Source organism: Alnus glutinosa, chromosome 14 (assembly GCF_958979055.1).
Source record: "Alnus glutinosa chromosome 14, dhAlnGlut1.1, whole genome shotgun sequence".
Lineage (NCBI taxonomy): Eukaryota > Viridiplantae > Streptophyta > Magnoliopsida > Fagales > Betulaceae > Alnus > Alnus glutinosa.
Window position 1 is genome coordinate 5,462,900 of NC_084899.1, and position 21,963 is coordinate 5,484,862.

Below are 21,963 nucleotides of genomic sequence, written 5' to 3' on the forward strand. Positions count from 1 at the left end.
TTAGAAAATTATTTTCATTTTCTAAAAATCAAAGAGGTTTTTTTCAGTCAAACTGAAAATGATTTTCGTTGACCATTATTTTTCGGTTGCACCAAACATCAGAAAATACATAATATATTTTCCGCTAAAACAAATAGAGCATTAGAGGGAGTGATTTGATATCGAAGAATCGAAGATTGTCTTAATGAGTAATGTAAATAATTTTGAACTCTAAAGGACATTTTTTTTTAATTAAAAAAAAAAAATGCACTATTGATCCATGTGGTTGGCCTAAATTATAAATCATTCCATGTGGTATAAAAAATAATTGTAAGGTTTTCGTGGTAGGCAAAAATTACAAATTACTTTATGAAGTTATTTTTCGTCCACAAACTTAACAAAAACAGTTAGGTTGCCACGTTTGTCCAATAAAAACGTAATATGTGTTACTCTTAATAATAATAAAAAAAATTAATATATTAATATATTAAAACTTCAAATTTATTAATTTTTTTTAAAAAAAAAATGAAAAAAAGCAACTTTAGGGGTGACTTCAAAGGTGGCTGGCTGACGCCACCCCTAGCCCATGGGGTGGCTGCCATAAGCCAAGGGTGGCTCGCTGCCAACCCTGCTCTGAGGTGGCCTGCGAGCCTTCCCAAATGGGGCTGGGGTGGCGCACGGCCATTCCCTCCCCAAGGGTGGCAGCCACCCCTAAAACCCCATTAAAAATTTGAAATTTGAAATTTTTAGGTTTTTAATTTTTAATATGATAATATTTTTTTTATTAAGAGTGACACGTATCGCATTTTTATTGGACTGACGTACCAGCCTAACGATTTCTGTTAAATTTTTATACGGAAAACGACTTTAAGGAGTAATTTGCAATTTTTATCTACCACAATGACCTTACAATTATTTAGTTTATACCACTACCAGTAATTTGTAATTTAGGCCAACCATAAAGACCTATGATACAATTTTTCCTAAAATATATATATATAATAAAACTCCATGGACCGATACGTAAAGAACAAACCCGTTTTCCGAATATTCCTTGAGACTCCGGCAATGTCACATTGTCACGCACCTGATGGCGTGTTTTTTATTCTCTCAAATTTGAAGCGACACTCACCCAATGTGTTTCAACCTCTCACGGTTCCCCCCTCTATAAAACCCACCGTCTCACTAAACCGCTTCTTGTTCCCGCCGGTTTTCCCTCTCCGTCACCGTCCAATCGCCGCTGTTCCCTCCCGACCACGTCTCGGAAAATGACGTGCTCGGCCCAAACGGCCTTCCCTACTCTCAGAACTGTCACCATATCGTACTCAGAGCTCAAGGTAAGTGTTCCCTCTTGGGCTCTGTTTGGTCGATGAGACTCTTACTAATAATACTGTTGGCTGTTGCCTTGCGCGTTTTGCTGTTTGGCACTGAGAAAAATGCACCGCTCATGTTAATTCGGCCAAATAAAAATTGGTTGAGTTGACTTTTTGGTCATTGAAACCAAAAACGACATTAAAAATTGGGTTTAAATCGTTCTCATACTTCCATTTCAGCCTATATATGTGTTGGGTTCAAGTATAATTAAGAATACACGAAACTATAATTTTGAACATTTATAGATAAGATAGTTCTTAAAGTCTGATCACCTCGACTTTTGGCAAGCATGATGCTTGTGGGAAAGATATTTAATCCAACGTTGGATTTAATAAATAATTATTCTAATAAAAAAGTTAATGGGTGGTGTAACCACACGGTCCACAGATACATACATGTTTTTGGAATTGAACAGGTCGATGCTTGAATTTTGACTTCACTTTATGAGCTTGAAATTTGTGCTATGTGTGCTGTGTTTGATAAAATATTTGGAATTGATTGTTACAGGACAAGAGCGCTGACTTGTCGATGAAGATCGAAGAAGGGTTCGGAGCCAATGGGCTGGGAATTCTATCCATTACTGATGTATGGGATGGTGTCATGTATAAGTTTATTGTTGATGTTTCTATGTTGCTATTCTCTATATATATACAGCTGTTAAGCAAAGCAGTCTAGTCATACCATGGTTTTCAAGTAATTAGTTTTTGCAATTAGGACATTGAATCCATTACGAGCCACAATCAATTATAGCGTATTGTTTTGTAACGACTTGGATTTCTATACGTGATTAAGAGAGCTTTGCGGAAATGGAGATGTTCGTTAGTTTTTTGTGAATGCATGTCTCAATTACAAATGTAATGTTTGGAGAATGTAAGACGGGTACCTGCTTTGGACTTAATTGAAATATGATGAAGAACGTAATGAGAAATAAAAGCATTGCATTGTCTGTTTTAATTGGAGAACTTCTATATCTTTGTCTATATAGAATTCAAGACTGTACAGTTTTTGAGATTGTTGTGATTGCTTGTTTAAGTTTAACCTTTATTCCCACTATAGGTTCCAGGATTTCCTTCATTGCGTCGGAATCTTTTACGTCTTTCACCTAGGTATAAGCTTCAAAATATTCCATATTCATTTTGCGTGCTCTTAAATACAAGCCATTAAGAAATATATTTAATCTATATTCTACTGTATTGCTCATAGGATTTTTCCTTTTTATTTATTTATTTATTTTTCAGATTGGCCGGTCTGCCTGAAGAGGTGAAGAAGGAACTTGAAGATCCTCAGAGTAGGTAACACATTTTGCGGCTCAAGTCTTCTAATTCCCAAATCTTCAGTTCTACTCACTTTTCCATTTAAAATACTCTTTCCTCTCAGTGGCTAAAATTTTATTTGTTTGAAAGTAAATTTAGTTGCTACTGTCACCCTCTATGGTAATGCTACATGTGTAAGCACAGAGGTTCTTTTGACCCGTTTCTTATAAAACATAAAATTTTGCAGCCTACTCGCAAAGATAAAGATTTTTCTTATCCTCATTAATTGATCTTGTTGGTTCTAAAATTTAGCATGGATCACATATCCCAACTGACGTCCTCACACACACACACACACACACACACAATGTTATACTGTTTATTGCTTTTCCTAGGGATTCTATCTGCAGATGTGTGCTATTCTTGAATTAAGAATTACTGTAAGAATTCTTACTTTCACAGCTGATCTTATTTTCATATTTTGGTAAACCTGCTGCGTACTTGCTTTGACATTTTGTTCCTTTCACCCACCCTCCACTTGTAGGTACAACTTTGGATGGAGTCATGGGAAAGAGAAGCTTGAATCTGGGAAGCCTGGTAAACTATCAATGTGTTAGATTTTAGTCCTGTATAAGCAGTTCATATTTGTTTATGAATGAAGTATGTACATGAGGTTCAGTAGAGGGTTATCTTCTCTAATAATGTGTTGACTTCTCCAACCTATTGGTCCTTTTAATTGTTAGTTTTATCTATGTATCTTTTACTTTTTTGTGTTTTTCATTGTGCAGATTTGTTGAAAGGCTCTTTTTATGCAAATCCGTTATTAGATAAGCCTACCACGGATGCATCCATGATCCAACGGTAGAAGTGGCCAAGTCAAATTTCATGATTTATTAGTACTTTTGTCTTTTACTCATTGCCTAAGGAATTGGTGTGGATAGACTGGGTTAGAGGCAATCGATTTTTGACAAAAGACAATTATAATGGAAATTTTATTAATTTATTCTTGATAATTATTCATATATAACTCTATGTACTCTCTCTCTCTCTCTCTCTCTCTCTCTCTCTCTCTCTCTCTCTCCCCTTTCTGGTCTATTGGAGGCTCATTAGGCCTATAGCATCTGGAGGTATCGTTCTCCCATCCTCTGACTGCCCCCACTAAGCTCTGATGAATACTTACATTTTTTTATAAAGTTCTTTAAAATTGTCTGGGTAACTTTTTCCTTGTGCTATTAAATATTTAAGCTGTTCTAGACCTAGTTGCAGTGCTTACACATTATGTTTGCAAAACATGGTTATCTATCTGCTCAGCTTTTCACCCATGATCTGTCTTATAGGTATCCATCATACTGTGGGTCAAATATATGGCCTGATAGTGCATTGCCAGAACTTGAAGTGGGTATGTCATCAATTGTGATGCTAAGTTATTCTGCATGAATGGTGGTTGTCTTTTCTGATGTTTGTCTGTCATTTCGTATGACATAGCTCTGGCTACATAAGTGTAAAACTTCTGAGGAGCTATGAACTACAGTCATTGCAAGCTAATGTTACCACTAAGTAGGCACGTATCAAGCTAACAATACGCTATGCACCATCATATTTATCACGATGCTACAACCATATGAGGCATCTTGACACCAAAAGACTCATAGCATGTCCTCCGTCATATGCTTTGTTGGTACATCATTATAATCTTTTTCCTGCAGCATCCAATGGTTTCTCTGCAGTGTGTACTCCAGTTTACAATTTATTTATTTATATTTACTTCTTTTTTTTTTTTTTTAATTTTTTTTTTTTACTCGACTAGAGTAAAAGCTGGTGTTTGTGGAAGATACTGGTCCCTGAAGGTTTTGCTTTACAAAGTTTACTCTCTGAAATTCATGTTCTTAATGTGTGTCTGTGCCAACTTGATGAGTAAACAGTTATTAGCGTGAGTGAAATTATAGTACAATGCAATTGATGTTCTCACCTCTGTTTTTGTTTTTGTGTGCATCTTTTCTGCTTTCTTGTTTTATTTGTTTATAACTTCTCTCTGTTTTGTAAAGCTAATGCATTCTATGCACATATTGATCCTTTAGTAGATCATTATAGCTTGGGGTAATGATAAATGATATCTTGGTTTACATAAACTCTTAGTTTTCCTGAATATTACATGATTATATAATTACTGAATATCAAATTTTCATGTGAAGCTTTCAAGGCTCTTGGAAAGCTGATCTTTGATGTCGGATTGATGGTGGCATATCACTGCGACCAATATGGTAAGCTCTCAATATATGAGAATTTGGCTTTTACATTAACACATTATGAAAGTGACCTCTTATTTTTCAAGGCCTCTCTTTCCACATTTGATGTGGGAACATTTGAGAATGTGTGCATGTGTTTTCCCCGCCCAAAAAGAAAAAAATGCTATTTCCTCTGGCCAATGCTCATCCCCTGCGAGATGAGGGCTTCTAGTTACCACAGAACAAACATAATATTCACTTTTCTACACATTAAGAGACAGTAATTAATCTTCTAAATTGTGTTAATATCAATTTTAGGCCATGCTAGGCTCCGGGCCTCTGGCCCAGAACACCATGTATAAGCACTCAGCCCTACCCAAACACCAACTGTAGCCTTCTTGTTGCTCTTGCTCCTTTTTCTTTTTTCTAAGTTAGATTTTCTTGAACTGTAATAAATGGTGGTTGTTCTTAATAAACTGTTATGACCTATAGTGACCCCTTTCATAACAGTGACCCTTTTAATTTTTTATGGCACGTGATTAGTATCCAAAGGGCTGCATATGCTTGAGCATCAAGGCATTGAACAGATACTTCTTCGTTCTCGGTGTCATAAAGGGCGTCTGCTTTATTATTTTCCAGCACAACAGAGGTAATTAGTTCTATTTTTTCTCATCATTTTTTTTTTTCCCATAGGAGATAAACTCAACTGGCTGTAGAGACACTTATAATTTCGTGGTCACCATGTTCTGTATTTTAATCAATTATATGGCTACATTAAGAAGGATAAAGAAGTTGGCACACATACTCATCACTTCAACTTGCTTTAGTAATGGGCCGAACAATTTCCTTAAATTATGTAATGTACATATGTTCCCGAAACTTAGGTGTGCAACTTTCTGAAGGAAGCTTTATCACAATACTGCACAGGGCCCAGAGATGCAATCTCAGGTTCTATGAAGTTCTTAAACTGAGACCCAGAAAAAAATACTATAGCTTGATGATTTACATATTAATGTGAATAAAAGTGAAAGCCCATTACTTGATGGACACGATCATCCCAAGGCAATGAAAGGCTAACATGTGGCCCAAGAAAGGGGGCATATTATTAGTAAAAGTTTTCTTTTGGATTGTTGTTTTTTCAGATTTTTTTTTTTTATTTTTTTTTTTTATTTTTTTGCTAGCTCCTGTAAGTTCTGTGGGTATTTAGGGAATTTCATGGCTAGGACTGAATTTTATTTGGTTAACATTGAGTTGGTGTGCGAGCAGTCATATATGAATACTTGAAAGTAATGCATTATTCTGATGTGGAGGTTTCTTCCTTGCTATCTTTTGGTTATCATTTTTAGCTCTAGTTTGGACATCATGAATCTAATAGTGAAACTTTATCATTATAAATAGTATTTGATAATATTGCCTTATAGAAAACAGGAACTATTCTTTTGGGAATGGGTTTTTAAATAATAAATTGGGAAACTACACTTACCCTCCTTAACTTACACCTAAATTGCAATGTCCCCCAAACTTTTAAAAGTCGCAATTTACCTCCAAAACTATTAGTCAATTTCACTTAGCCCCCTGCCATTTAGGGTTTTTGATTAAATCAGACAGAAAATGTGTCACGTGCATAGCACATGACCCAAAAATGACAATAATACCCATGCGTTAGTTTTTTTTAACGGATCTCCATGGAGACCTACAGCTGGCCATGAGTGCGTCACTACAGAGAATTATTATTATTTTTTAATTTAAGGGCATATTGGTATTTTCACACATCTCACAAGGGTATAATGGACATTGCATGTGTTTGTCGTCCAAATTAACAGCAGGGGCTAGTAGTTTGGGGGGACATTGCAATTGAGGTGTTAAGTTCTGGGGGTAAGTGTAGTTTCTCCTAGTAAATTTGTGATGGTGAAGAATATTATTTTATGTGCTTCTAGGGTAGAATTGTTGGTTTATGCTTAGGGAGGTGAATTTTTATCTAGTCGAATGTGACTTGCAGTAATTGTACCCAAGATGGAAACTCCACTTCATCCTGGTGTGGGTGGCATACAGACCATGGTTCACTGACAGGTGATTAATTTTCTGCTCATCTCCTCATATTATTGCTTTCTTACCACAGCATATGAGCCGCTCATTCATTTGTTATTTTTGCAAGGCATTACATTAGCAGAAACGGAGCATTATATTCTACATCCCTTCTATTTCTAAAATATGTTGTTTGACATGAAAATAATGTTCAGATCTCTTCATTGTATTGATGGAATAAGCCTACAGAAAGATTTAAAACATAAAAGATGTTATTATCTTAGAATACCTACAAGAGTTGTCTTTCTTTCATTATGTCTAATTTCTGCCCCATTCAATATGTAGGTTTGACCTGTGGCATGTTTATCAGAGATGCTGTAGAAATGCCTTGCCCTGATAGTGCTGCCGGCCTCTATATTAGGACACGAGCTGATCAAGTTGTCAAAGTATTCTTTCTGATTCTTGAAATTCCAGTAATGCAAGACACAGCCAGTGATGATACATAATTACTTGTTTCAAAATCTTATCAGTGCTTATTATATCTATTCTAGGAGTTATAGCTTTCCTTTTATTTGAGTTATATATGTCAATATTACTAGATGCGGCCTAGCTTCAAATGGGATTAACTTGTGGGAGGATTGATCTTTCCAGGATATACAAATTCGGGGGTAAATTGTATTTTCTTTATCAGTGCATCCTAAAATTTCAGTAAGTGCTATTATGAAAACGTACTGCTGAAAAAATAAGTGAAACATAGGCTGTGAAGCCGCTCAATACTAGAAAATTTCTGCAAAAAATTGAGAGTAATGTGGAGAATACCGTTCATTTCAAAGTGATGTTCCCTAGGTCTCAAGAAACCTGAAATGATTTGGAATCCAAATAGTAATTATGGAGCTGTAAGGAGTTGAAAAGTGATGAAATAATATGCTAGAGTGAACAATTAACATAAATCAAATTTCATTTTCTCATGTTTCTCCTCCATTGACATTGTAGGTGAGGATAAAGTTCTCTTTAAAAGTGTATTAGTAAGGATAAGACAAAGTGCAACAGAAGAAGAGAAAATGCTACAATTTGAATCATAAAAGAAAATTTGAGATTGATCCTCTTCTGCCTCAGTAACAGACAACATTTAGAAAGTTTTGTGGAGTTTCAAAGCATACCTAAATTAATAGAGGAACTAAAATGACTTATTTTCAGGAAGCTTCACAAAACTTCTATTTCCTTACCTATGTCTGTTTGAATATGAATTTTTTAACATAGCCGTAAATGAATTACCACCAGAAGATGAATGCTCCATAATATGTGGCCTGAAATTTTGAATAACTATTATGCTTTATAGGAATGAACATGTGGTTCTTTATAGTAACTTGAGTTCTTTTTATGTATTAGGTTGTCTTTGGAGAAGATGAAATAGCATACCAAATTGGTGAAACTACTGAAATACTGTCAAGAAGTTATCTTTGTGCAACACCTCATTGTGTTCAGGTACTTCCTGTCACGGCATTATATTATGTGCTGGAAAGATTTCAGACAATTTTGGGCATAATATGAGTGTGTACATGCACATGTTGCTGTATATGTTACTGTGTGCTTCCTAGTTATTCCAAACTTTTGAGCCTTGGGACTTAGGATTTTAGTTCAATTGTTTTTACATATTGAGGTGCCATACATAGAAGTGTGATTCATTGAATCACTGTTGAAAGAAAATCATGAACCTTTTCTTTTTTCGTTTCTGCACTTGGATGATCTTTCATCTCTCTAGACTATTATTTTAAAATGTTATAATGATAAAGCACATACGTCTGCATGCTGGTGCTGTATAGCTTCTCTCTTGCTTTTGTCTGATTCCCGATGGTATTGCACACATCAACATAGTGAGGGTGGTCCAAACATATTGGGATGGGAGCATGGTTGCTTCTGTAACTTGATCCAAGTTACAATTTTGTTTCAATTTCATCATAATAATGGCAGAACCATTCTCTTCCTTAGCTGTAGGGGATAGGACACTGCAATTTGGTGATTAGTTCAGAGTGTAGCTGAATTCAATAACATCTTGTGGTCATTAGGTTTGATCACCAAAGATCGTGCACCAATCTTTAATACCAAGGCACAACTATGTTTAAGTTGTGAAAAACAAGTTCTATTTATTTCCTTTTTATTGTTTTTGCTCAGTTTCTATTGTCAAATTATCCAATACCAATGTTTTTCTTCTATCATTGATTGTTGTTAGGCACCTAAAGGAGAGGAGGCTTCTGGTCTTGAACGTTCAACATTTGCGTTCTTCATGCAGCCAGACTGGTATGTTTATTAACAAAGAGCGTGTTGATTGATCTAACTTGTACCAGAATAATTGAACCTTGACCAAAATATAAGGATGATGTTAAATCTTGTTTTGTAGGGATGAAAGCCTAAATTTTCCCGAGGAGGTACATATTCATAAAGAGGTATGAATTTTCAAATGTATTCCCAAAATAATTGGCATATAGGATTATAGAATTTGGGTGTGCAAAAAGTTCTATTGGCAGTTATCAGCTGACAATTATGTAGAAATTGAAGATATTTAATAGAATTTAGTCCTCCCTGAAGTTTTAAGTCATGAAAGACCGAAGATGAAAATATTGAATTATAAGGATATTGGTGATTGATTTGAGATGCGCCCTGGGCTCACTGTTGTTTTAGACAGGATTAGGTTGAGAACTTGGCTAATTTTTACATAAGCCATCAAATTTTGTGATTACTGATAATGTAGGTTTTGATATCATTCCTGCACTAAAATTGTTTGTCTTGACAGTTCTGGTAAAATTTTGTTTAAACATGGATAACTGCAAATTTAGCCTAATTTTAACTCACCATGATTGTATTTCAACTCTAATAGAATTAATTTTTAGTATCATGTGCTTGCCTCTGGTCTAATTTCCTAAATCCTGTTCCAGGAAAGTAGAAAGTAATCTCAAGCTTTAGGTGTCAATTAACTTGGTAGAATTAAATTACCCAAAAAAAAACTAAAAAAAAAGTGGTAGAATTTGCCTACTTGGGGCTACCCAAATTCTGCTCAAACCTCTGTTTGCTTATGCAGTGTGAAGTTCAAGTATTACTTATTGGTATTGTGGTAATTTATTTATTTTGTTCATATATTTTTTCTTTCAGCTGATATCATCAAGTGGTGCTCTAACTTTTGGAGAGTATACTGAGAAGCTCCTGGATAAATATTACCACCTGAAAACGTAAGGGCTTGTATATTTTGCCTAAACATTGTTGATTCATAAATAAATGTTCTCTCTTATAAGGGAGAACTATAAAACAATTCATCATGTACGGAATTAACTTATTTATTTGTAAAAAGTTCATTTCCCTCTGCAGAAGCTCTGTAGTGGTTTTATTTTTTTCTGCTTCATTGATTGGTATACTGCCTATTGATGAATTCAGTTTGCCATGAGTGACAAGACCATTGTTATAGAGGTTTTAGTGACCTTGTTCAGGATAGGAGCTTCGAAGGATTGGGATCTCTAGTAATTTACTGTCCAAATTATTAGCAATTGGCCAAATTGTTAGGAATCTCAATCCTTGAATATATGGATATCAGAAATCAAGAGGAAAGTCCCCAACAACTTCCACTCTGCCAGTAGAATGAAGATCTCCTAATTATTGAACTGTGAAAAAGCTGCCACTTATTTGATTTATATGTATATATATCAGTCTAATAAGTAATAAGAGCCAGTGGACCTACCAATCATTTGAAGTTGGATAAGATCTTCGAACAATTTTTTTTGTTTTTTTGTCTAAATTGTTTGCAATTTGAGAAGTAATTGTGAGACAATTCATTTGGGACTAACTTGCCAAAGTAAGTAGCTACGCAGCTCAAAATTTATTTGATGACAGCATCGTTAGGCAATGTTTTTTTGAAAAGCTATTTGCTTTTAGTTATATATATATATATATATATATATATATATATATATATATATATATATATATTACCAAACAATTTCAAACACAAAATACTCACAAAACACTCAAAATTATTTTTATTTTTATGTCGCATTAGAACCCTTTTTCAACCACAAAACAAGAAATATCGTCTGAAAGGTTTTATCAAACGAACCCAACACGTCTTTGTAATTATATTGTTTTCTTTTCCATATTTGTTTCTTTGTATCGCATTCTCATATAAAAAATAAAAAATTCCCCTTACTCGTATTTTTTTTTTCACCCCTAAATTTGAGAGACGTTGGATGATGATTGGGGTTAAATAAGTAAGAATAATATTACACCTACAACTCTCTTACAATTTGTTGCCGCATGTCGGCATGTCATTGAAGCCAAGTAAACCATTTAATTTCATTTTTAATACCCTTTAGTCTAGGGCTAAGCATGGGGGATGGGCATTTTTTGACCCCACACCCTTGAAAAATCCACTGCAACCGTGCCGAGCGGGTGGGGATAAATGGGGCGGAGATCCACGAGTATACGGGGATTCCCACGGGTTAATACAGATTTTTTTATTCATTTTTTTTGAAAAAAGAACAATACAGATTTTTTTTAGGTACAATTGTTGCCTTGTAGGAAAAACAATGTTCACTATCACCCACCCTAAAAAGTCAGTGGGCAGTGCATCCCAAAGAGTAAGTGCCTATATTATTTATTAAATAAAAAAAAGTTATGGCTTATATATCATGCTTTTATCAAAACGTTTGAAAACCTTTAAAAAAAAAAAAAAAAAAAAGGGTTCTCTTGATGCAGCTTCTTGGTTCTTCACGTTCACTTCATCAACTCCCCCCTTAGCTTTTCCGAAGACTTGCTTACAGCTTGTGACATCTCCTCCCAAATTAGCCTGGAATGCTTGTCCACTTGCTTTTCTTCCCCGTTTCCTCTTCCTCTTTCTCTTAGCTCTCTTTCTCCTCCTAGATCAAAAGCCCAGCAGCCGCACCCAAGGAAGAAAACACCAACAGAGACACACACAGATTCTGCACCATCCCCTGCAGTTGGATGAAACGATCTCCTGTATCTTCCCTCATAACAGACAATATCCATATCCTTAAAGGAATTGCCACGCATACTACTCACAGAATACCTCCTTACACTGCCCCCCTCTTTAAGACACAAGAAACCAAATGAACACCTTACCAGTTACCACCATGACCATTTGCTACAAAACTTATGACACATAAAAGCACAGTTCCATTGTACAACACAAAAGCTCCAACAAAATTTGAAACAAATGGTGAATAAGTTAAACCATCATATATTCTTTACTGCCAAAACACGCAAAATTCATCATATGCACACTAATTTGAAACAATACTGTGTGCTTAACACAGATTCTACGCAATAAGCACATCACCATTACATGAAATAATTAGAGATAAGCAACACTGTTCTAGGTTAATCTGAAAATTGCAAAACTAACAAGTAACAACAATGTTAGCTAGAAACGCAAAATCCATGAACCCCACTACAAAATTCGCATGAATCTCAACCAATACAGACATATAAAGTCATAATGCTCGGTACAAAAAATCAAACACTTGTACAGATAAAGGAAAACCACAAATCAAACATTATTCCAGAGCATCAAGCACCTCCCAATCGGTCACCACAAGCATCAAGCACTCAAGTTTCAACCAAAATTCAAGTCTTCACTTCACTAATCATCCTCAAGCAAAATATTGATGTTCTTCAAATTTATTTCTACAAAGATTAGAACCGATAATTAGAAATTTAGAATATTTAAATAGCAAAATAAATTAAGAAGTGAATGATAGAAAGCTAAAATCTTACCTGACTCGAGCCTATAACTTTCAGGATCATCAACCATCTCTGTGTCATAACCATTGATGGGTTTTGATCTTAACCAATTTTGTGTACACACCGATGCTTCAACCGTTGTTGGGCCTAGTGAACTTCGAAAAGGATCCAACACACGCCCTCCAGTGCTAAATGTCGACTCTGAAGCAACTGTGGTAATGGGAATGGCCAACACAATGCATGCTATTTGGGCAAGTACTAGGAATTTGGTTGAGTTCACTTTTCACCAATTTAAAATATCGAAGTTCTCATTCGGTTTTTCAATCTCCTCCATCAAATACCGATCTAACTCCAAAATGTGTTGAACATCACTTTTAAAAGCCATGTGCTTTGAGTACATATTCATCAATTTATATGTACATTTTCCAATTTCTCCTACCATTGAAGAATCTTGAGAAAATGCACCACTATGTTCACCTTGAAATGAACTCTCTCCAGTGTTGAAGTGATCATATAATTTTTGAAGGTAGTTCTTTAATTTTATTATCATATCACTGCATTGCTCAACACTAAGAACATCATTGAACCAACATTCCAATGACCCCAACTTTGTTCGTGGATCAAGTATAATAGCAACAAACAATAACATATTAACCTTATCAAGATCCCCCCAATATTTTTTATACTTCGACATCATTTTCTCCGCCATATAACTCAATATATAATCACAATTGTCACAATATTCTTGTAAATGCAGTTGAATGGCAGAAACTTCTTCAATATACATATTACATGTCACATACAAAGACCCCGAAAGTTGCATCGTGGTTCATAAAAAATTTCGAGAAACTTGAGAAAAATCTTAATACGAGCCAAATCATCATAATTAGGAGGTCCTAAACCTTTTTTACCATCCCACAACGCAAGACCATAAAATCCATCCAGCTCTTCCATGAGTTTAAAAGCACATTGACTTTTTTGCACCTTCTAACATCTTAAATGTAGAGTTCTATCTAGTTGGAACATCCAAATACAACAACCCATTAAAATTAATGTTTTCTCTTTCTAGACAAGTCTTAAAACTCTCAAATCTTGCAGGAGAAGACTTCACATATTTAACCGCACTTCTAACATTCATAATAGATTCATAAACCTCTTTCAACCCTTCAGTCACAATAAGATTTAAGATGTGTGCACAACACCTCACATGCATAAACTGATTCTCTAATATGGCGCCAGGCTTATGAACACTTATCTTCCTCAAGTACTCCAAAGTGGCATCATTGGAAGAAGCATTATCAACTGTGATAGTGAAAATGCTACAAATGCCTCACTCATGCATACATGATTCAATCTTTCTCCCAACGGTCTCACCCTTGTGATTAGGAATTAAACAAAAATTTAAATTTTTTTTGTATAAGATCCATTTACTATCAATAAAATGAGCAGTGATACAAATGTAAGTAAGGTTCTGTATTGAAGTCCAACAATCAGTGGTAAGACAATCCCAAACATCGGATGTCAAGAACATTCCCCTCAACTTTTCTTTCTCAGACATAAAGAGCTTAAAACAATCCATAATCACAGTAAAATGGGAAGGAATTGAAAACTTAGGTTTAACTGTTTTCATGAAAGTTTGAAACCCTTCACCTTCCACAAACCTAAATGGCAACTCATCTACTATGATCATCTTAGAAATTGCTACGCTTATTTTTGAAGCATTAAATTTAGCAATCACAATGTTACCACTAGATCCTTCACCTACTGCCGCTTGTCCTTCCCTCTTAGCCTCAAAGCTCAACTTAGACTATGTCTTATCAAACTTACTATGATATTTTTTACAGCTTTTCCTGATAGAGTAATGCTACATATCATCTCATTGTCCTTCTTTTATCCTCCCAAAATTGATATGACTCTTAAAATCACCGTTGGATCAAAATCCAATAATGATCTATCATAAATTCAATGGTGATTTTAAGAGCCACATCAATTTTAGGAGGACAATGTGATGATATGTAGCATTATTCTTTCCTGATATGCTGTAGCATAGATGAAGTACCATGGCTTCTAGGGTGACAATTAAACTCCCTCTTATAATAATTGCACTATGATTTATGATCATCGGGGTCACTCGACACTAACTTGGTAAAATGTTCCCAAACCGTTGATGTTTGCTCATTTTTTTTTAGGTTTTGGTAGGAGAGTTGAATTAGGATTTTGAGGATCGATAGTTGAAGAACTAGAACCAATATTAGTATCCAAAAGACTAGGTCTAGATGAAGCAGAACTAGAACCAATAGGTCCAATAGTAACACTAGTTAAATCGTCCATGACTTGATTATACAATTTAAGCGGGAAAAAAAATAAAAATCAATAGCAGATAGAGGCATAGAGCATACATTGATAAACATAAAATTAAAGAGCAACTAGGGCATACATTGATAAAATATTTGATATATTCACAAATTGAGGAAAGAAAATGGACGCCTAATTCAGATATTGTTATCCCAAACAAACTCTCAAATAGGGTGCATGATTTCATATCGTCATCTGGATTTTTTTTCTTTAATAGGTAATTACCAATAAAGTGATAGTCAATACATTCTAGAAGCATAAAACTAAAAATGCACATACATTTACGATTATACAAAACCAGTACAGTAAACGGTTTTATTTTGAAAAGTTTGTAATAAAAAATAGCAAAATAATAATTCTCATCACGTTGCTACTTTGCCTAATAATCGAATTTTCTAGTGGTTAAAATGGATTACCAAAATGCTGTGTCAAATATAGGTGCTTTAAAAAAGTAAATAGGTAAAATAGAAAATTAAAAAATATATATATTTTTTTAGCTATACGTGTACTGGGCCGAATCACCCCCAAACCGTTGGACCCCCTAAATCCTAATGACTCCCACCCACATGCTTCATCCGGCCACTTTTTACCTAAATGTGACGTCTATCTGGTGGCGGACCAGGCTTGTAAAAATGGAAGGGTCAAATTGAAAAAAAAAAAAATTGAGAGGGTAAAATTTTTTTTAAAAAAAAATTTTTAAGAGGAAATTTTGGGGCTGAGGGGGGCCGGGGGGGCGGGGCGGCCTCTATGTAGGACCGCCCCTGCGTCTATCATTGCTAGTGCATTACAAATAAGAAAGTCTTTTTCTTTTGCCTTCCAAGCAAATCATAAAGAAGATGGACAATTAACATGGTGTCAATGCAATAGAAGAAAATTCGCGAGAAAAATATACATGCTTTTAGGACAACTTGCATAAAGACATAGAAGACCCAGATAAAAGAAAGCAATTTTACATCCAAAAAGATGCAAAGCAAGACTTTCAAACAGATGAAATTGACAAATATAAGGAGAAACACGAACTTTCCATCAAATACAACAGAATGACAAATGCTTGCAGTATTGCTGTAGTGTTAATCAATATTGAAAAGTCTAAGAAAGAACAATCCATCACTTTCACGCAAAATAGTAACTTGAAATAGAATATAACTAGATACCAAAAACTGAATTTTCCCACAAATGGACTTGAAATAATGAAATCCACATCAAAATCGAAAAGAAAACTCACAGATTTGAAGATTATGAGTCGGTAATGGACTACAAAGCACCTTCTCTCTCTGAGTCTCTCGTGAATCAAAAAGAACAGGGCTGCAGGGGCCTGCGAGTGCATCCGTGCGTGCGGGTGCGGCGTTATGCTTCAAAGAGCCGGTGACGGTGAGGGCCGTGAAGCAATTGGCGAGCGAGGTGCGTGCCGTGCAGCTCTTTACTGAGGCCTGAGGGAGTAAGGGTTTAGAAAGACAAAAGTTAAGTTAGAAATTAGAATAACTGAATAAGAAAGTTAGAAGTTTTTAGTTTTTAGGGTTTTTATTTTCATTTTCATTTTTTTTAAATTTGCGGGGTGGGGCAGGACCCGAGAATTTTCAAGCCCTCCCCCCCCGCCCTCCGCCCCCACAACCCACACCGCACCATGCGGGGGGCCCAAATAGGGGCCCGTGGTCCCCACTATGGGTGCGGTTTTTAGGCTATTAGGGGCGGGGCTGGGCCAGTATTGCGGGGCGGGGTGGGTTTCATGGGGATTTGCTCACTCCTACTTTAGTCACATACTAACAAGTTATAAAAGAGTTGTATGACTAATTTTATATTATACTACACTACTATCTTATTATATTGACATGATATTATCAATTAATTATTAATTTTTTTTAAAAAAAAATTAACTGATTTAAGAGTAAATTGACCGTGTAATACCAACCTAGTAATATAGTGGCCTTGTTTGGCAAGTGAGACAACAGAACAGAATAGTGGAAAAATAATTTTTGAGTTAGTAAAAATTGATAGATGTGATATAAAGTAAAAAAGAATTTGTGTAAAAAAGTGAAAAAAATTTTATATTGTAGTAATTTTATTTATTTAAACAGTAAAAAAAAGAAATTTAAAATGGGTAGTAGCGTTTAAAAATGACTAATTTACATGAAGATAAGGTGGGGCCTTGAATCCTTTGATTTTCCCTTTCTCCAGCCGTATTTCGAACAAAGTTCTCTTGGTAATCAATCTTTCTTCGGAGTTGTAGCGAATAAAAATGTGAAAGCCGAAAGGTAAACAGTCGGCGGGAAATTACCAACATATCGCGATACGCTAGCAGCCTCAGTAGCCACTAGTTAGTAGTCATTACACCCCTAGGCCGACCTGCCCGGGAAATTACTCTATTTCTGCGTCTAAGGGTCCCACCTTCTTATATTCTCGCGAGAAAAGTGTGAGCCGACCTCCTAGAAGAGGAGAAAAAGGAAAACGTGGGAGAAAGGAGGAGTAAAGACAAAAACGCCACGTCGGATGATGAGGAAAGAGGGTTGTAGATTGCTCATCCCCACACGGCTTCTCTTCGCTCTTCGCTTTCAGTTCTCTCTCTATCAATGTTTCAAAGTGGCCCCACAGGCTTTTTTGACCAAGATAGATAGTGACTTAAATGACCTTTTGAGTTATTTATTTATTTATTTTTTTTTGAAGTTTTGATAGAGTAACAAAGAGACTAATGGTCCGTTTGGGTGTTGAATTTTTAGAATTAGAATTGAATTGTTATTCTGTTCGTGGATTTCTAAGCAAAGAAATGTGTTTGGATAATGAATAGAATTTAGATTCTTTTTTGAATTTGTGTTTGGGTGTTAGATTTTTGAAATTGGAAATTATTTTTTTTTTAATGGGAAGAAATGATTGGAAATGATTGGAGGTTTGAAAAGTTGTGTATAATGATTAGTATTGTGAAAAGTAATGTGGTATAATGATTTGAATAATAATAAATTATTATTAAAAAATTATTGTTTGATTTAAATATTGATTATTTAATTATTTAAAATGTAGGACCCACACGTTTTTGGTTCTTTTGGAGAACCTTTTTCTCACGCGTGGGTCCCGGATAGTTATCAGCCGTTTTTGTCCTTGAATAATTGAATTGAGAGTGAATTCTTGGCGTGAAACGGGCTAGGATTTGGGTTGAAACCGGGTGGGTGGGTTTTTTCCAAAACCCGACTAGAATAGGATTCCGTTTCTGCTCCCAAACACATCATAATCTGGATAAGGAAAGTTCAAATTGTTCTTTCTTGTTTTCCCAATATATTGAGTGTAAGTTTTGATGATTGGGTCTGGATTTCATATATATCCGAACACTAAAATACATATTAAACTGAATTTAGGTAATTGCATATTAATCTAAATAAGTTTTAACTTGAACAAAAAAGAATTAGATAAAACCAGTTTAAACATAATTTAACTGAATTTCAGAATTAATTTCGATTCATGGTCTATCAAATGCCTCCTTATTTAAAATTAATTTAGAATTTAATTTGGCCATTTTTGTTTCCTTAAGATTTAAGGTTTTTTTTTTTTTTTTTTAAAAAAATAATGGTAACTAAAAAGAGAAAAAAGATTAAAACCCCACTTTATAAATTTTTAAAATTTAGGGGAGCTATTAAAAATTGCGTGATTTAGAGGGGGTAAGTAAAGTAAAGTTTCCCTTCTTATTTTCATTAGTCATTTAATATTTTAATGTGTTTTTGCACCAAAATTATAGTTCAAATTTCAAATAATCAAAGCATATGTATTTTTGTCTAGTTATTGGTATAATTTAATAAAGGATGCATTTGGTTCCTCAAAATTGGAGCTATATTTAGAAAAAGGCCACAAATGTCAAATAATAGTAATTCAGGGGCAATAGTGTCAATTAAAACAGAGGCTAAATCTCCACGAGCTGACATCGATCTTAAAGATGGGACCCTCATGCGTGCCTGAAGACCTTGAAGCCTATATAGGATATAGCCCACCCCACCACTTAACTGCTTATCCTTCAGAGATAACTCTTTTCTTCCTTTTTGTCCAACAAGATTTCCCATCGCCATGTCTACTCTTCATCGCCACCCTCTGAAATCCCAACCCATCAGGAGAAATCGAGGGAAATCTGGGCTACGAAAACGTTGTTTGCTAATGGCGAAGCAGCAGAAGACACGCTTCTACATCCTCCGACGTTGCGTCTCTATGCTCTTGTGCTGGCACGACCATGCCATCACAGATTAATGGGCTCAAAGTAATTATTGCTGTTTCATGCTGTCGCGCTATCACGCGCAGCAATCTAATTGACTTGTCCAAGCGGCCGGCAGAAATAAAATCAATCCCGACATGTTTCTGCTATTTTCGAGCCTCGGCCTCAAGAAGAAGAAGAAGAAGAGCTAGCGCTGGTCAATCTGACCAACCACTGCAAGGCACGTCAGGGAGCAGAGGGACTGCTTTTCCTAGAAAGGAAACGATATACCTGGTTTTTGTTATGTATTTACAGCAATTGTTATTTTCCTCAAAGAGTCATTTTCTCTTTCAAAGTTTTGGTGCGTTGATCTTCTATGTATGATATGATTAGAGGGGATGCAATTAAACACTAAGAAAAAGAACACAAACGAGGTTTTAGTACCCATCTGTGTTGGTTGAATTTTTGGCTGGTAATTGGGGAGAACCCAAAACAATACAACTAAAAAAACTTTCACCGGAATATCGAAAGTCATCAAATAGAATGGGATCGATCGTTCACCACCAATTCATTTTGCACCAATTTCCTCTCATTCACGGTTTAGATTCATCCCCCCAATTCATTTTCCCACCAAAATTGCCGCCCTTTATGCTCTTTCTCACCTGGGTATTGAACCGAGTGCGTCATCAACTACTCCACGCTGTATTCTCTTTAGGCCCGAGTTTTTCTCTATCTGTTACGGAATTATTAAGTTATGGATATGAATATAAAGATTATGCTAAGTTAAATGTTCGTAAACTGCATTTTCTGCAAGTTGGGTTACTTGTTTAGTTTAGTTGGCTGGAAAAGGGTCGGCCTTCAGAGAGGGTTGGCAGTTCCATTCGTGTGTTTCGCGATCTGGGTTTTATTCGAGCCTGTTTGTTCAGGCGGCGCTAGTGAACTTCCATGTGAAACACGACGAGGTTGGGCTTGCGAAGATGGTGTTCGATGCAATTCCTGAAAGGAATTTGGTGGTGGAATGCAAAAGTTGGTTTGGTCAATGACAGTGGTTGAGACCGGGGGAGGGTACATTAAGTGCACAACTCAAGACACAAGACACAAGACACAAGACACAGTCGCACATGACTCCCAGACATTTTTTGTTTGTGTCACATTTATACCCCTGTTGAATTGAAACGCACTGCTTACATAATGACTTGGGAAAAGTGGGCCAAATAGAGCCACTACTTTTGTTCTAGTTTCAACAACAAAACGTTCATTTGAATTTTAACCATCCATGCATGTTATAAATGATGAATGTAATGTCGTTGAGTTTCGGAAATAAGATCAAATTCTCTTGGGGACCACCCTTATCTTCTCTTGGAGTGAGTAGCCGGCCATCCATTGTTTTTTTTTGAGTGGTCACATTGTGGCCCACTATTTTCTTCTCTCGGGACTGGTCATGCCCTCACGGCTCACCCTTTGTTTTTATTGAGGTGATTCGAGTGTCTACGTTGTCATTTACTATTTCTCTTGAGGGTGGTCACAACCACTCTTTCTTTTCTCTTTAGGTGGTCCCGTAACTATCCTAGTATTTTATTGGAGGTAACCGTGCAACCATCCTAAAATAAGACAGAGGGTGGTTGCACAGACCCCCACTATTTTCTCTTGCAGGTAAAATAGTACTTTGTAGGAGCATGTTGCTGTGAGTTATAGTGCAAATAGGGTGCTAGTTTGGGTTAATTAGTCAAAAAAATAAATAAATTACATGGACTTTATAAGCCCAAATCCAAGCTACCCCATCCTCCAAAAACTACTATATATATATATATATATATATATATATATATATATATATATATATAAAATCAGCCGTACTTTAATTAGTAATTTTATTAAGATTTTAAACATGCTACATCTTTTTTTTTTTTTTTCCTAAACCCTCATAGCATGACAAATAACCTCCTTTGAGAGGCCTTAGGTGGTGGCCTAATAGGCCCAGCCATAGAGCCGCCCTCGCTCACATCTCTTACCTAATTATAGTGGGCAGATATAATTAGCCGAAATTTCAATTATAGGAGATTATTATTCAGGAAATTCATTTTCCATCTTGGCATAAAGTCACCATGAAGACACGTTAGTCAACATTCTAGAACATCGGCCTATATATGTTTAGGTCAAAAATTAGCTACAAACTGATTTGTAGTAAATTCTTACAAATCAATTTAATAAAATGACACGAGTCTTATAATATGTGAGAAATATATATTTTTTTAATAGCATGTGCTTATTACATGTTTTTTTAATAGCATTAATAAAAAAAAAATGTGTTTCTCATTTTATTAAACTAGTTTGTAGAAATTGACTACAAATTAGTTTGTAGCTAATTTCTGTCTATATGCAATCTTATAAAATATCTTTTATAGCATTTGTCCACTAATCTATTATTTATGTGAAATTTGCTGAGGTTAGGATCATTCTATCATTCAAAAAGAAAAGATTAATTTATAACTAAACAAGATAATAGAAACATCCTCCTTATATAAATTCGTTCATTTGATAAATATTTTGTAACAAAATTTATTAACTCAGTTAACAAAATTAAAAAGTTAACATGGGAAATGGGGGCAATTATTTGAAAATTGTGCCAATTTGAGGAAGTAATTTAGTAACTTTTTAAACTTTTGTAATACGATAAGAAGGTAAAACCTTAGCGGTCGTTAAAACATTATTCACTAATTATTCATTTGGCATTGCAATTTCGTAAATAAAAAGTGCGATTTTAAATTTAAATCGTAAAAAATAAATCGTTTGAAACTACGTTTTTAAAAAATTACCATTTCAAAACGCAAAAAAAAATGCT

General features: G+C 35.2%; 2 protein-coding genes across 2 annotated transcripts; both read left to right on the forward strand.

The window, feature by feature from the left end:
* The first annotated feature begins 1,051 nt into the window (after positions 1 to 1,051).
* On the forward strand, positions 1,052 to 10,235 carry LOC133857361 (uncharacterized). Its single transcript, XM_062292603.1, has 15 exons — positions 1,052 to 1,316; positions 1,861 to 1,938; positions 2,410 to 2,459; positions 2,592 to 2,645; positions 3,151 to 3,203; positions 3,395 to 3,467; positions 3,944 to 4,005; positions 4,799 to 4,867; positions 5,375 to 5,480; positions 6,831 to 6,901; positions 7,202 to 7,302; positions 8,246 to 8,341; positions 9,087 to 9,154; positions 9,255 to 9,300; positions 10,004 to 10,235. The coding sequence occupies exons 1-15, from the start codon at positions 1,248 to 1,250 to the stop codon at positions 10,082 to 10,084; spliced, it is 1,077 nt and encodes a 358-aa protein (XP_062148587.1). The 5' UTR covers positions 1,052 to 1,247; the 3' UTR covers positions 10,085 to 10,235.
* An 8,696-nt stretch (positions 10,236 to 18,931) lies between these two features.
* On the forward strand, positions 18,932 to 19,568 carry LOC133857301 (small polypeptide DEVIL 10). Its single transcript, XM_062292515.1, has one exon. It carries the CDS (start codon positions 19,001 to 19,003, stop codon positions 19,175 to 19,177), a length of 177 nt encoding a protein of 58 aa, XP_062148499.1. The 5' UTR covers positions 18,932 to 19,000; the 3' UTR covers positions 19,178 to 19,568.
* Positions 19,569 to 21,963: the final 2,395 nt, after the last annotated feature.